Source organism: Tympanuchus pallidicinctus, unplaced genomic scaffold (assembly GCF_026119805.1).
Source record: "Tympanuchus pallidicinctus isolate F22 unplaced genomic scaffold, pur_lepc_1.0 scaffold1, whole genome shotgun sequence".
Lineage (NCBI taxonomy): Eukaryota > Metazoa > Chordata > Aves > Galliformes > Phasianidae > Tympanuchus > Tympanuchus pallidicinctus.
The window spans coordinates 23,211,757-23,228,516 of record NW_026294618.1 but is presented as its reverse complement, the minus strand read 5'-3'; the positions used below and the strand labels follow the sequence as shown (position 1 = coordinate 23,228,516).

At 37.5% G+C, this 16,760-nt stretch overlaps 1 protein-coding gene across 3 annotated transcripts in view; it reads left to right on the top strand.

Annotated features, from left to right (window-relative positions):
- The window catches only part of HMGCLL1 (3-hydroxymethyl-3-methylglutaryl-CoA lyase like 1), a 73,910-nt gene that overhangs the window by 53,721 nt on the left and 3,429 nt on the right, over positions 1-16,760 (top strand). For all 3 annotated transcript variants that reach the window (XM_052677008.1, XM_052677019.1, XM_052677004.1), the window contains one exon: positions 15,000-15,125. In XM_052677008.1, the coding sequence (XP_052532968.1) occupies positions 15,000-15,125 (126 nt within the window). The remainder of the gene's footprint in view (positions 1-14,999; positions 15,126-16,760) is intronic.

The following is a 16,760-nucleotide window of genomic DNA, read 5'->3' as shown; positions in this document are numbered from 1 at the left end:
TAGGTACTTAACCCATAGATTAAAAGCCCTTCTGAGGACAGTGCTCTGTACAGGATGTTATTGTCTACCTCTGTTCTTCTTTGTAATTTTTTTTTTTTTTTTTTTTTTTTTTGCCATTCTTTGTCTCCCTCAGAGCTTGGCTGGGTAAATATACTGCTGGCAATTCACTGACAAGAAGGGAAAATGATATGAGCAGATACAGTGTTCCTACATCATCTAATCATAATATTTTCCCTGGCACTTAACATTAATTTTCTCCTCTCTTTCACTATTTTCCTAGTCATTGTTTTCTAGCTGTAAGTCCACATGACCAGAGAAATAGTCTTCTTACAGACCTCCTTCTGTCATCCCAACTGTGTCTTGTTTAACTTGACTATTTAAATGGCTAGGAGTCAGCATCATCCAGTTCTGAAGTGGACTGGGCAGTAATCCAGCTCTTTCTGTTAGAGACAGACATTCATTTTTTTGGAATAGAAACAAATTACTTCCAAATGCTGGAAATGTAAGAAGGCTTTTCAGAAAAGGTTTTCAGGTGTTTATAGAACAAATCAGTATAAAATAGTTTTCAAAATGCTAAGCCCAATTTAAAATAAATATTTAGTGCTTTTAGGAGTTGTGAAAATACAGCACTAGAAAACTGAAGTCACTAATCTGTAGCATGCATAAAAAATGTTGTGGAGGCACACAGTGTCAATTTCCTGATTTCTGTTGTGCCTCAACTGGATTGCCTGCATAGAAAAGTAGCACTTCCTTTTTTTTTTTTTTTTTTTTTTTTCTTTTTTCCTCACCTCCCTTTTTTTTTTTGTTTTACATGAGACTTACATGGCTGGCTGAAAGTTTGTCAAGATGAATGTCCATAACAATCCAAAACTGAATTACTTTAAAACAGCTTTTGATGCAGTGTCTGAAAATCTAGATTATCTGGACTGGAAAATGCAGACTGTTTGTAGAATCATAGAATGATTTGAGTTGGAAGGGACCTCAAGGATCATCAAGTTCCAACCGCACTGTCACAGGCAGGGTTGCTAACCGCTAGATCAAGTACTAGATCAGATTTCCCAGGGTCTCATCCACCCTGGCCTTAAACACCTCCAGGCATGGGGCATCCACCACATTTCTGGGCAACCTGTTCCAGCACCTGCTCACTCATTTATTTGAAGGTGGTTTTTGTGTGTGTCTCTCATTCTCCACAGCTATTATCTATCTCTTGGTTATACGATGTCTTACTCAACCTATTACACACCTATTACACACCTACAAAACACAAAATGGGATTTCCATGCACAAGTATTTTACCCAGCTGACTCATCCTAGATCTGCTCCATTTTGTCTGGCAAGTTCCATTCTCTCCACTCAGTATGCTTCCCACAATATGCATTTCTTTATCAATTTCTGTTCCATTAGCTGTCACATAAATTTTAGGTATCAGTCTATGCGTCTCAATAGGTGTAGTGCTTGTAGATTTGCTGCATTGCTACTTTGTGTGTTCCCAGTCTCATCCTACAATTCTAGCTGTGTAATTTCTTCCCTTGTATATTTCGTACTATTTCTCATACTGTATTTGTTTTTGTCGTAACTCCATTTGAATCAGTCACCTTTCTGTTGCTGCATAGGTCCTGTCAAACGTCAAAACTGGCTACATGTGTGCTCATAAATTACCTGTCCCTAGGCTTCTGTGGCATCGAGGCTGATTGATATAAAAAGTTGCATCCATTAAATTGTTGCCTTCCAAAACAATGCAGTCACCTCAAAACTGCCAACTAAGGGTGATCTCTGAATAGTGCTAGTTCCTAAAGTACACCAGAAATGGTTTGTTGGAATCCTACGTGGTCAAGGCTTACGGCAAGAATTATGCAGAGTGTTCAGTTTATTTCCACTACTTGGAAGTCTTCCATGACATGGTTTAGTTTACTGGTCATGTATGTAGTAACCAGAGGGCACAAGTAACATTACATTAAATGCAGGAGAGTTTTTGCCATCATTACTAGAGGTAAAAGCCACCGGGCTGTCTGCACTATTGAAGTTTTGAAGTTCTGGTCAGCTCTGGCTGTGCTCTGTGCTGCTAGAGTCCCTGGGGGATTTCGCTACCCCACTGACAAGAGTCTTTATCACACACCTGTACAGTGTACGTGTTTTTGTGGTGGGAGTCCCCAAGTTACATGTCCTTGATTCAAGGCACTGAGCAATTGCTCTTCAGGAGGCTAACAACATTGTTTTGAAAAGCTGATCTATTTTGGCTGGGTTTTTCCAAAACAATGTAGTTAAGGGCAGACATCCTTCCCACAGGATTTCAGCTCAATTAGCAAAAATTGGCAGAGTTGTAAGTAGCGTACCATGGGATCTGAGTAGTGAAGATGCTGGCCGATCTTTGTAGCTGATATTTCTAATATGGCAATTTAAATTTCTAATTGAAGTACACCACCAAATTAATGTCTGTACTTAAAAAAGTACTCTGAAACACATTCTTGATTAACAATTTATGTTAATAGGCAACCTACTTCCTCCCATGATTAAGATGTACTTATGATTCTAGGATATGTACTTTAGCTTCTTTGTGATCTAGAACATCTGAGTATGCTAATAGTTGTGCACTGACCTTCATGTTTTAAGATCGTTTCCTTCTGGATGGACTGTGGTATTTGTTTTGAGCTTACATGCTGTACACTGAAAAGCAATGTGGTACAATGGCAGTAACACTGTATAGTATTTCAACAAAGTTTTAAAGCAATTCTGAAAAGAAAATCAGAAATTTGGTTAGGATACTTTTAAGTGCTTGTAAGAACGTTTTGTCGTGACATTAAAAAAAAAAATAAATACAAATGATACGAGCTGCTTCACTTGTTTTTAGAAACTCCCTAAAATCATCTTGCACTTCAATAAGGTTGTGATTCTGTATAAATCTGCCAGAAGATAAATGGTTTTTAAGCTTTTGTATTTTTCTCCCTCCCTTTTTTTTCCTGAAGAAAATGGTTGGGTTTTTTTTGTTTGTTTTGTGGTGGTTTTTTTGTTGTTTGTTTGTTTTTAAGGCTTAACAGTAAGTATAAAATAAGGACAGAATTGCTGCAATGCTTCTTACTTGAAAATGGTATTTCTTTTCATTAACTTACATTGTTTGTGAGGATGGTAGAGTAAGACTAATTTCCCATGGCTGTTCCTGCCATGGCAAACAACTGCAACTGGGTCCCAAATCTCTGTGTCTCCTGCAGGGAAGTGCAGTGTTTACAGCATGATGCTTACTTCCTTTTTGGGCAGCTCTACAGACAGCTGTGCTGAGGGGGTGTAACTAAACCTCTGGCCATTTTTGCATATTTATGGCTTCTCGGAACCAATTTTGTTATGATCCAGCAGGCAGTGAAGGAGACAGATTTACTTCCTATTGTTGAGACACGTCAGGCAGCTTGAAGTAAGCTGTTTAAGTAAATTAAACTGCAGAAAGTCTAGGGATGCCGGTGTCTGACATGGTGAAGTTTCAAATTCTCTGTAAGGGAGTGTGTTCAATAGATCTTTGTAGCTGTATGAGAACAAATGGTCATCTTGCATAACTGCAATGAGCCAAAGATGACTCTTCGGTCAAGACAGAAACCAAAGCTGATGCAGTACTTAAAGTATGACAATCATCTTTCCCTTCTGTGCTGTCCAGAAGCAATGCTGAACCGCTCTTCTGAGCAACTCATTTCTCATTTATCTATTTTTTCATTTGAAATATTACAGTACAAATTGAAGCAGCCAGGGTTTCGAAAACAAAGCCTTTTTGATCATTGTAAAGACAAATGGATGATACGTTCCATAATTTTTACCAGCTTGCATATTTTCCTGTTTAATTCTTTTCTCCTTTGTTGCTTAGTGCAACTACTATACAGAGGCAAATTGTCAGAGGCAAATGATACGATTCACTTAACACAAAGTCCTTTCAAATACAGAAAGTAAACAATTATAGAAGAAAGTTTTTCTCTGATCTGTGTTCTTTATAGTTAGATGGTGCTCACTCTAGTTGTACCAATATGTAAGAATTTTTATTTTGATGTATCTTTTCCACTTAAGAATACTCTGTATGAACTGAGTAGAAGTAATCTTAACAAGACAATATAACATGCACTTACAGCAAAAGAGAAGATGCTAAGATGAATTTTTTTTTCTTAAACAAAGCCAGTGTTCAGGCTTTAATGTTGGAGTTGTTTTGGATGAGCGATTTGCAACTTTTTTTTTTTTTTTTTTAAGAATTTTATGCAGCATTAAGGAGAAATAGTGTAAAGTAGATTATCGTTTGTAATCTTCTTTAATGTAGCTTCGTGCTACCATTTAAGTAGTCACTGTATTAGAAAGCAGGATTTTCTTGGAAGTATTGTAATATGATAAGGCATTATAATGCAATGTGGTAAATATTACAGAACTGATGCTCTTACAGCAGAATAGTAGAAACTGAGCAACTGTCACACTCTCTTTTAAAGTTTACTGCATTGTGATGAAAATCATGAAAAAAACTTAATTTAAAATAAAGATTAATTCTTTCATATAATGTCTGAAAAAATGCCCTATTTTATGACATTTTCTCTGGTCACTTTACATTAGTTATTAACCGTTTAATCCCATCCTGGATTCCTGCTCAGGACGTTACATTTTAGAACAAAATGGGTAGTTCTACTTCCTTGAAATTACATAGATGAATGAGTAAAACGTATATTCTGCAGTTCCTAAAAGGAGAATGCTCCTTGGTTCTGTATCTTTACAGTAGAAGCCATGTTTTTCAGCAAGACCTTGATGGCCCATTTGTTAAATACATTTGTCTGAGTCTTGAATAAAATTAAGCCTGTGTATAGCTGTTTGCAAGCTATAGAGTGTATTTAGTGGGAATGAATAGAAAACTCAAATTTGCTGGTGGCAACAATCTGTTTATTCCTTTCTACATCTTTTGCAAAAATAACAATAATAATGATAATAAAACAGGAATATTTATTAATTTATTATACCATAACTTCCATTGAAATTTTTCTGTAACTTGTGCTTACCTAAGTGGGATCCTAGTCTTCCTTCCTAGGAGCGATTAGGTATTTGCTTTTGTTGTTGGATTTTGTTTGATGGGGTTGGGTTTTTTGTGTGTGTGTTTTTGTTTTTTTTTGATGGTGGTCCTTTTTCTTCCTTGCAGTGGTTTTCATAACACAGATACCAGTGAGGAGAAAAAAAAAAAAAAAAAAGCAGCAGTGTAGCTGTTGTAAATATTCTACAAAATGTCCATCTGAAGCCCCTCAACCTCTGGTAATTAGAGGCCATACTGTGGAGATTGACAGGGTAAATTACCAGTTAATGTTTACACAACAAAACATATGCCCAGTACAATATCCCACACTGATGTTACTGAAACCAAAGTCCGGAAATGTACAGTGGAAACAAGACGTGGTACTTTTCTTGTGCCAACACAAACAGCAATTACAGCACAGTGTGAGAGATGTCATAAGAAATACTACTGCATATCAGTAGTTCAACAAAGTCAGCACTTTTGTGTAATTGCAGGGGAAAAGGGCTGAAAAACATTACAGAACTCAGCAAGAAATGGCCCTTTATACTTTTAAAGTGATCCTTGATAAAACAATGCTGGGGTCATGAGAAGGCTACTCAGCCAATTTTGCTTCACTGTGGGATCCATTGACATCTGGCTGAGCTGCGGAAGCTGGAAAACTTCTTTAATATTCTCTTGACAGTAAAATGGACATGTGGAAAACATTCTAATCTGTTAATCTTTGGTGCTCCTGAAGAAAAAGGACATTTGGCTTTATACTTTGCGATGATAAATATTAAGTCTCCAGGTCTAGCTGTAAATAAGTTAAAAGTATTAAAATGGAGAATGTATTTCTTCTTTTCCAAATATGGGAGAAGATGGATATGCACCTGTGTAATCCAGATGATGTAATAAATGCCAGGAGTTTTTTCTAAGGGTAGTTTACCATACGTCTTTGGCAATTTGCTCTTCTTTATGGTGAATATATTTAGTCAATGAATAATGAGGAGTAGAATCTCCAAACTTCCTTACATCCTACATACTAAAATAGAATAAAGTGTTTTGTTCACTCAGGGGATTATGAAAATAGAAATACAAGGGATTCAAAATAGTAGTTTGTCTGAATAAAAGGCTGCACCTTTTATTTGATAGCATTGACTCTACAAATCCTTTTTGGCCTGACCTTTGATATGGAGTAAGGTTGAATGATGGAGATATGCATTCATTTAACTTGAGGTAGCATGCACAGTTCTTCATTACTGTCATGAGATCAGAAGAGCAATTATCTTTCACATAAAGAAGTGACTGCAGTGAGCTTATATTATGTGTTGTAAATATGAAACATATATTGAAAAAGGCAGACATGGGAGAACAAAACTAGAATTTCTGCACTTTTTTTTTTTTACATTTTGAATTAGTCTAAACAACTAAAACAATGCATAGAAATAATAAATTTATTAATTTTATGAAAATTAAAGTGATTTTCTTGTCCAAAGTAGCAAATTATATTATTATAACACATGTTCTGTGCTGGAAATGTCTGTGATTTCATTTACGTATCTTCTTTTACAAAATAAATAGCCTTGTAAAGTAACAAAACTGTTGCCTTCCTCCTCTCTTTCCCCTAACCCCCCTAAAAAAAAAAAAAAAAAAAAAAAAAAAAAGCAAACAAAAACAAAACAAAAAGTGAGAACAATTGAAAATATGAAAACAGACTTTTATTTCCTGATAAAAACAGGCCTTTTTCTTTCTGCCTGCTTATTTGGGAATGATGTATTTCAGTGATTGTTACTGAGATCTGCCAGAGGCATCAAATCTGAGTTCCAACTGCTGGGTAGAATTAGTTCAACAATCGTAATAGTAGTGATACAGTCCTGAAGTTCACATCCCTTCTCAATCGAGCTCCCAGTGAGGAATAATTTTAGTAAAGTAAGAATTAGTCCAATCTACTCTTGGAAGACTGTGTTCGCAAGAGTTCTATGCTTCTAAAATAGGTTCTTTTAAGAAGCTGGCTTTATTGACAGGACTTTAAATGTTGCTGTTGCTTAAGGGAAGTGCAATAAAATTTGATTGAAAAGTTTTTTTGGGGGAAGATGATGTTACAGACATTCTAGGCTTCTCAAGGCGCGTGGACAGACCCACCAACATCCTGGTGTTTCTGAAATAGGTGAAAGCTCGAGCTTCAGCAGCGTATTCTATTTAAATCGGTTTAGATCAGTTTTGTCTGTTGAGCTTCCCCAGCTTCCATGCCAGTGAGGCAGCAGCAGTTTCAGACCATGAAGACCACACATGCCGTATGGGTGATCAGCTCTTAGGGAGCTGATAGGATCTCCACAACACATCTGGAGATACCAGCCCCGGGGATTTTGGGGAGGTCCCCGTTTTTGCTGGCGGGGTGGCAGGTGGGTGGGATTTCAGAGATAATATGGGGAATGAAAGTCAAAACAAAGTGGTTTCTGTGGGTGGGTGATGTTCCTGGCTTTAGGGGAGTCAGGTGCTGCTGTGTGAGGGCTCTGGCTGAATTAAAGTCAGATGGGATTGTAATTGCTGTTACCATTCCTTAAGATACCCTGTTGTTTACATACTGCTGTATAGAAGTAACTTTATTCTGTTCTTCCAGCTTTTATATAAACACCATCGTTGCTACAAATCAGTTTTATTGTATTTATATCTATGTTTTCAGCAGCCCTCCTATTCTTTTTTCTCACGTAGGTACAAGCTAGCATCCTCTGCCACTTAGTGCATCCTGCTGGAAGTGTTGTGTATACACAGTGAGGGAAATTAGACCTCCAGGAACAGTTTTTGGCCACCCAGCTCAAGCCACAGAGTAGATCAGCAGAAGCTGGTCTTCCAGGAACTAAAAAAGGCAGGAGCTGGCTGATGCTAATCAGGAGTGAATGAGGAGATTGAAAAATGTATAATTTCTGTCTGAAGTACAAATATCTAAAAAAAGGGCAGCTAAGATAGATGAACTAGATCTCTGAATTTAGGAATAATATCCCTTTTCAGGCACTACGATACTTGGGTCAGATTTGCTATTTTCGCTGAATTAATATATTCAATTTTTTCCACATCCACTTAAAATACTAGAACAGTGCTTTTCTTCTGTCCACCATAGCAGCACTTAACATTTTCAGTATTGTAACTTATAGTAAAGTGCATTCCCTGCAGCCAGTATCTCAGCCATTCATTTTCTTCTGTGGCTCCAATCTTCAGTCTGCTCTAAGCTGATGCTCTAAGCTGATGATTCAGGCATTATGATAATTCAGCCATTTTATCTCAGTGGGCACATCTCTGCTCAGCTTATCCTCTGTGAGACATCCTTGGCAAAATGAGTGGGTTTTGTTTCTTCATCAGACCTTCAGTGTCATCTGTTCCAAACAAGGTTTCTTTAGTCTCAGCTCATTCTTTCTCTCTCAGAACAATCCTCAGAAACTTTTCCATCAATTTAAGTAATCTTTTTGTCTTCCCTGTTGATTCTCAGACCTTTATTAATTTACAATGTAGGGGCACGTGAGGAGTCGGGAGCAGCCGCTGCTCCCCCTTCCCCTCCTCTTCATCTAGTGAGGATGTATCAAGCTGTAGCCCAATATGTAGTATGAATTTGATGTAGTATGTGAGAAGAACCTTGTGGCTACATAGGTGTGGCATAGGTGTTATGTGTCCATAACATGTTTCATCCTACCCACTCCACTGTTGCCCATGAGCAAACATGTTGCCCAGAGCAAAATGTGCCTGCAAAAGCAATACTAGTGAGATCAATAATAATAGTAGTTTCTGAATTTTCAGATTTTGAGTAGGACTTTCTGAACGTTTCAGAATCTCAAAATTCCTGACAAAAGCCGTTCTCTCTTACATTTAGTGGCATTGATCCCTCCAAAAGATCCAGGAGGCTTCACTGAAGAACTGGATCCACAGCACAGCGTGCTGTAGGCAGTTGGTGAGATGCTTCCCATAGAGGTGATGCAGTGTAGGGCAGAAGCATGACTTTTTGTAGTTTCAGAGAGAAATTGTTCCCTAGTTCATTCTTTGTTGAGAGTGAGCATAGTCAGTTGTTGATGCCTTGGCTGTCAGGCATTTTAGATACCAGGCTGCTCAGGCTCCTGGCAGGGAGGTGAAGCTTTCCTCAGCCCAGGTTGTGTGAGCACTTAAAGTCAGTGTTACTCCTGTTCCACATTTTTAGAGCATAAAGCTACAAGAATGTCTCCAAGAAGCTGGTGTTAGAATTATTGAATATTAGCATAACAAAGCATTTTTCTTCCCCAAAACTTGTTCTCGGAAGCAGCCAACTCCGTTTTTCACTAAAACTTTCCAAAACAATACAGCCTGAGGCAGAGACAAGGCATGGAAAATATAAGATCCAGCAGTTAAAGGCTGACAAAGTAATAAACAACTGAAAGTAGGGCCTTATGATGGAAAGTGTTAGGGAACTTTAACTCTAGATGTCATTGCCAGCTTTGCTTATAATAAATGTGTCAGTAGCAATATGAAAAGATGTGTGCAATACGTTAAAGGAATGCTGTTTTAACCTATTTTATGTAGCACGTCTGCCCACAAATTGCTTGCATCTCAGTATGTTTCAGGAGAAAAGGATATTTTTTTTTTTTGGCTGAGCATACTAATTTTCTAAAGAATGAAATGTGAAATAGTAGATTTTAATGTAACAGTGACACCCTGTGGGCAGTAGTGGTGCAGTTTATTCTCCAAAGCATTTTCTTTTGTGATGCCTTAATTTTTAGCAAGAGAGGAGTAAGAGAGAAGCAGAAGGGAAATGCAGTTAGCTTTCCACAGGGAGAGGTGGCATCACATCATGTTACTTCATGTGTAGAAATACATGCTTCTAATTTTTCATATACTAAAAAAATATTTACTTATGTTGTCTTACTGAAGTAAAAGGGGATGACAAATCTTGATTTTAGTCATTTTGAGAATATAACTCATAGAAAAGTTTCTGTGGACATTCTTACAAGGAGTTCTCAGAATAGCTATATCTTTTAAGTACTTGATAAATGTAATTGATTTACAAAAAAAAAAAAAAAAAAAAAAGTTAGAAGCCAGAAAAAATGGGTATATGTTATGGTTTCAAAATCTCATAGTTTAATTTTTTTTTTAATGACGGACCTGGGTTATTGCTTCTGAATTACAGTTTATGCACCCCTCAAGTTACTGATGCTGATCTTGCCATTTTTAAGAAAGGGAGAAACACATTTCTGTCAAGTGAAGTCAGGTTTAAAGATGGGTAATGAAGAAGGCTGACTGTCACAACAAGAATTTATGGGGAGTCAGGAAAGCAAACTGAGAAACATGAAGCATTTATTGTCCACTGGCAATATTGGTTTCCTGTTAAAATTGGCTATTTGACAAAGGTGATGAATTGAATTCCCTGCTCTCTCTTTGGGGAATTAGGAAGTTAACACGGGACAGAAGGGAAGAGCTTTCTGCTTTCTACGGAGAGTAAACTGATACTAGCCAAAGCTGAACTTTAGAAGGTCTTCAGGAACTGCTATCAGGAATTTAGTGATAATCAAAACTGTACAGGTCTTTAGAAAGATTGGAACATTTGAGCGGTCCTGGAAGACAAGCCATCGTTCACCCACATATATCCTTATGTAAAAAGCTCAGTGAGTGCTTCTCTTGGATGCATTCTACGAAATAGCTGCAGGGCAATGTCTCATGAATCTCAGCACAGCTCAGTACCTGTCAGGAAGTGACAATGAGACTGTGGGCTTTTTAAAGATCTCGTATTGACAGTGAATGTTTTGCAAGCTTAGATTGCTGAAAGGCTTGAAACTCATTATCTCCTTTAAAACCCTGTCAAATATTGTACATGTGATGAAGGATGAGGCCTTATTTTACACTTCATATCAGTTTTTTTGCTTTCCTTTTAGAGCCCCTTCTGCTTTTAAGGGCTGCAAAAGCAAAATAGCTTCATAGCTGCTCAGACTTGCAGAGAAGTTATTTATTAGGTGCTATTTCAGACTCTGAGCTTGGACAGGCTGTGCTGTAATATTAACCTCCAAATTAGTTAGTAGTGCTGCTGAAGGATGTTTTCCAACATCTGTTTTTAGCACTGTTAGAATGGATCTTGGAGTATGTGTTAAGTACTTTTTGAATGGGGCCATACTGGAGATGAACTGCAGCGATTCTGCACATGGATCAGAAAACACATTGTAGATGCCTATCACTGAAAGAAGTACCACATGCAAAAGCAGATGGATGCTGCTGAGCCTGATGCTTAAATAGCAGTATGGTGCAGTAGGCACTCTGAACTGTTGTAAAGAGGACTTTAAAGAACAGAATTCTAAAGGCAGAGACTCACTCACTGCATATTAAGAAAAATGACTTGAATTCATCAGATTTGAATTTAGTCAGAACTGCTGTATTATATACATTGTTAAGACCTTCTCTACAACTTGCCGAATGTTTAAATGGCACATCCATCCTAATGCAGATACAGAGACAAGTTTATATCCCGCTTCTCAGTGTCCCAAACTAGCATGAAAGCTGCTGTTTTGGGGATGTTAACTATTTAAAACTGTGAATATGCTTCCTTCTTTCTCTGTTTAGGCAAAATAGTTGGCCCTTTAAGTGAGACTGTCTCCCAGTAATCATCTGTCATCTGGAGATTGTTGCTACCACTGCTTAGCCAGTAGAAAGCTCATGCCTGCATAGGCAAAATGGAGCTCATTCCATTTTACAGTTTAAGTAGTTTGAACTGACCCAGTGAGGCTGCCTGAGAATCCTAGGATCTGCTTAGACAAAGATGTGTATTTCGTTTATGTTGCTGTGATATCCTGTACCCCTCCATATGTTCACAAACCCTTCCAACAAAGAATAGTAAACATATACTCCAGTGATATGGACCTTGCACTGCAAATCTAACTTTACAGTGGCATTGCAGCTATCTGTACAAGCATATGTGCATTCAAATGCTAATTTGTCACCAAAACCAATTTAGTTGATATTTCTCCCATGTTTGCTCAATGGAAAGTGTTTCATGAGATAATTCACTGGAATTAAAAGATGACTTTTCATATGATACTAAAGCTAGTCCTCAGTTTGTTGATCTTTTTTTAACAGCTATGATGTCTCTCAGCACATAATTTACCTAGAACTTTATCACCCTGTGAAAGTCTAACCAAAAAAAGTGCATCAAGAAGAATTCTCTGGCAGTTAAGACTTAACCTGGCAGCTGGGGAAACTCCGTAAAGGACATGTTCTTCTAGCTTTTCACTGCTCAACAGACCTTTCTGATGGAAATATTTATTTCTGATGGGAATCTCAAAATCGGACTGAGAGAGCAAGCATGGTTGGAGGATGCATGTTTGCATTGAAACAGCACATCTATATTGTAATCTCTCTTTTTTTTCCCCTAGACCTTCAGTATGCCTGAAAGCTTTCTGGTAACAGACCTTAGCTGTGGTTTACAGTTGGACTAGATGATCTTGTAGATCCTTTCCAACCTCGTTATTCTGTGATTCTGTGGGGATGCTTGCAAGCCCATCAGTTGCCACTTTGGAGCTCGAAGCAGTGACATCCAGAGTGAATGTATGAATCGTAGCAACTAGTGTGAAAGAAACAGAATTGCCAGTTGAAAGCTATCACAAAAGCATACCCTCTGTGTATTGGACACAGATGTGTTGTATAACACGTTTTTTTGACCGGTGGGTTACACAAACAAAGTGTGTGACAAGTGACTGAAATGTGAAACGTGTACTTCGGTGATTCACTCCATAATTCACAGATTAGTATACTTTTAAGTACAATATCCCTTCTCAGAAAGTCTCATTGTGTGAGCAATATGAAACAGTACTTACTGCCTTGCCTGTCATGGTTATGTTCCTTGTCTCATTTGAGGTCTTTATTACAGGTTTTTAGCAACTACCTAGCTCGAGATAGTGTTTCCCCTTTTAGAATGGGACATAGCACAGCACTTCATTGGATTCCTCTTTTATTTTTACTGTCCAGAACTGCCAGATTTTCAAAGAGCCAAATTTAAAGGCCAATGACAGAACTATAGAAAGCACTGTTAGAACTTAGAGGCAAGTACAACAAAACCCTAGGGAAGTTTATTTCAGAACCTCCCACATGTAAGGTGAAGCTGATGGGTATATTCGGAAAGGGGACTTCACAATTGCAACATCCAGAACTCATCTTTAGTCAGCCTTGCCAGGCAGTTGTATCTGTGGCTGTGAAGGAGAAACTCAAGCTCCCAGTTTAGCCTATGAGGATGGTCAAGTACTTCTATGAATGCGAGCAACAGAAGTCAGCTTGTACTGCAGTCAGACTCCTAAGCTGGTCTTAATGACTTGCACATGTAAACAACAGAAATAATTTAACCTCTGAATTTCTCAGGATTCAGCATCAAGGTTGGGGTAAAAGTCTGTGTTCAAGAATTCCTGTCCTCCTTCTGGGTGCACCCTCATCAATCTGTCTAAACTTCTGGTGCATGTCTGACTAAATTGTAGGTGGGTAGCCCTGGTGGGAGGGAACACACTAGTGTGCTTAGGGTAGAGAGGTGCTAGTGTGTCTGAAGAGCTGAAGACCTCTCTGTCTGATACCATTGCCTACCTCTTGATTATCTCTAGAGCTTGAATGCTTCCAAAGGTATCTGATCTACAAGGGGAGAGATAAAGAGCTTTCTCTGGCAAAGTAGGCCCAGTGACTAGGATCACATGCCTCATGTAACAGAAAAAAAAATGCTTCCTCATTTCAGCTTTATTCTAAAATCTGTTCACTAAAAGAAGAAATTGAACAAAGCGCTGGCACTTACAGCCTCGAGTTCCTAGCCCTGCCTGACCAATTTCTCTGGAAAGGCTTTATCCCTTAGGAAATTCAATGTTATCTATTGGGGAAAATCAATAATTGTTTTTAGTGCTTTTTATTGTGACTATCCTGAGTGACGATCAGGAGAGAGAAAGAGATCAGTAGGTTGGAAAACCATCCTAACATAACCTTAATCCAAACTCTTGCCCAAATCAGAGAATTATGAATTTAAGACAGTTGACTATTTTTTAAGTCTTAATTTGAATTTGAAAGTTTAACACTGTGTTAATCTGCTACATGTGTTTCCTTAAAAAAGAAGATCAGAACCTGTACCTACAGAGAGCTTCTGTGATACCCAAACTAATGAGTAATTTCAAGCAACTTAACATTTAACAATCAGATTTCAGAGTGCTGTGCTAGGGTGTGAAATTTAATGGGCTTGGGACTGTGTATTCTTCTAGGCTTCTGAAGATTGTAAAGAAAGAGTCAGAGTCACCAGGATGCTGCTCTTTACTGCTTTTTTTTTTTCTTTTCCCAGTTATTTTGAACTCAGACTTTTTTAAAAGTTGTCCCCAAAGTAATTCTTCCTGACATCGAAGCGTTCAACTTGGTAAAAATATCACAGTCTTCATCTAAACCAAAAGCTAAGAAAATGTTGAAAGAGTTGTTAACATGGTGATTTCATTGCCTCCAATAAGAGAAACCAGAAGAAAGTTAGAGGAAAGAAAATGCTATTACTGACACTCCTCGTGGAAGGGCAAAACACATTTTAGAGTATTTATGTACCAAAATCATTGAATAATAAATGATATAAATCAGATGCTAATATTAAAAGTTCCAACTTGCAAAGATTTGTACATATACTTAAGATTACATATCTGAATAATGTATTGATTATGTTTAGTTATTAGAAAGCCTTTACAGACTAGATACTGGCTTAAAAATAATGTGGAGATATAAGGAGAAAGATACCACAGAACTATGGTTGGCTCTGAAACAGCAATCAGTTATCTGCCAAAATCACACATAAGTTCTCTGTTCCACATCCTGTGTTTGGAGAGTTTTACATATAAAGATGTCAGGACTAAGGCTGTTGTAACAAACTGTAAGAAATGGAATGCCTCCATTTGTGGAGATGTGTATTTATCTATGGTAAATAATGTGTATAATCTGCTACTTACAAACAATTACAAATAATACTTGCTGATAGTGATGCATTTTTGTGTTTGTTATTTTCCAGATGGGAGTTGCTGTAGTGGATTCATCTGTTGCAGGTTTGGGCGGCTGTCCCTATGCAAAAGGTGCTACTGGAAATGTGGCCACAGAGGATGTTGTATATATGCTTAATGGTCTGGGGATCAATACAGTAAGTTATCTTGACTTTGTATTTAAGACTTTAAAGCATACTGAACAATGATGCTATGTAGTAAAATATTGGAAGCAAATGGTAGTTTTTTGCCAAGGCAGTGTTTTAACGTGGCTTGTCAAAACTTGAATGATGTTCATGAGCAATCTAAATCAGAACTGTATTTGGCAGGGATTTGAATAACCTCTGTTTCCTTACCTTGGAGATATGAGGAGCACAGTAGCAAATGCTTAGAGTCATTCTGTTGCCTCAAGTAAGATAGTTTGGTTAGGTGTTGTTTGAACTCGATGATCTTTAAGGTCTTTTCCAACCTGAGCGATTCTATCTTTCTATGATAATGAATTTTTACTAATTTAAGCTATGCAATGATTTTACCTTGAACTTAGACAAGAAGGAGCTGACAAAACTGTAATGTCTGTGGCTTGCATTTAAACCACTTCAAGAAGAGCTTGAAGTCTGACGTCTGCCATACAAAGATCTAAGTTAAAGGATTTGTCTATTGATGGCTTTCTTTCTAACAGAATTGCTTGACATAATAGGATCATGGTACTTCCTTCTGAAATTAACATCCTCTAAGCATTGTAAAATCATATTCTGTGCCTTACAGAGTTCACTGTAATGATCACCTACTTCCACGTGCTTCTTAGGGTGTTCTGGTTAGGTGTTACATACCTGTTCAGAAAAGTTTTAATCTCAAGTGTCTGTTGTACAAGTGGACTCAGTTTTGAATTGTTCATAGCTGATTTGGGGTGACTTTTTCATGAAGAAGGTGCACATTCTTTTAAAATAACAGTTTGAATGAGGAGAAACCATGCATTTTAGTTTACATTGCTGTGTACGCTTAAACAGTCTTTCAGAATATTCTTTGTCTGGGGAGAATACCCACTGACTTTTCCAACTGACTCCCAGCAAAAGAAATCAATTGAATAAAAATACCCTAACTGAAAGAAATGTACCTTGTTCCAGTCTGGTTGATAAGATTTACTAGTCTATGAATGATGTGGAATCTAGCTTATTCTAAAGGCTAATGCCAAATCCCATGAAGATAAATATCTCATCCTCAAACATTTCGTGCTCTTTTTTTTAATTTTAAATTGTGAAATAGCAAAGCACAAGGCTTTGCTTCTTGACTCTTTTCTGGCCCATTAAAAAGAGAGTGGTTTACTGGATGAGAGACAAATCTGTGGATGTAGACAGAGTTTCAAAATTCTTGTTTTAGTATATGAGCTTTGTTCTTTGCAGTCTTTGTTGGTTTTTGTACCATGGTAAAATAATCATTGAAAAAAATCTATTAATATGTCCCTTTTTGTATGATGGTATACAAATGAAATTATACTTACTAATGCCGTCCATTTGCAGAGCTCCTTCTCTTGTTCCTTTCAGTGATGCACTAAAGCACTAGTTTTGTTGACTAAAGTCATGTAAAGTGTCAGCCAAAGGATGGGCAACATTTAAGTGCATATTACTGTGTTCAGATTGACTAGATACATCAGAATAATAATTAATATTTTCTATATACTGTTCTTCACATTGCCTAACCAAGAAATGATGCGTGAAATAAATCTCTAGCAGGATAAATGTGAAATTTACAGCATAGTCTATCTACAACTGATTGGTTGTACCATAGTAAATGGA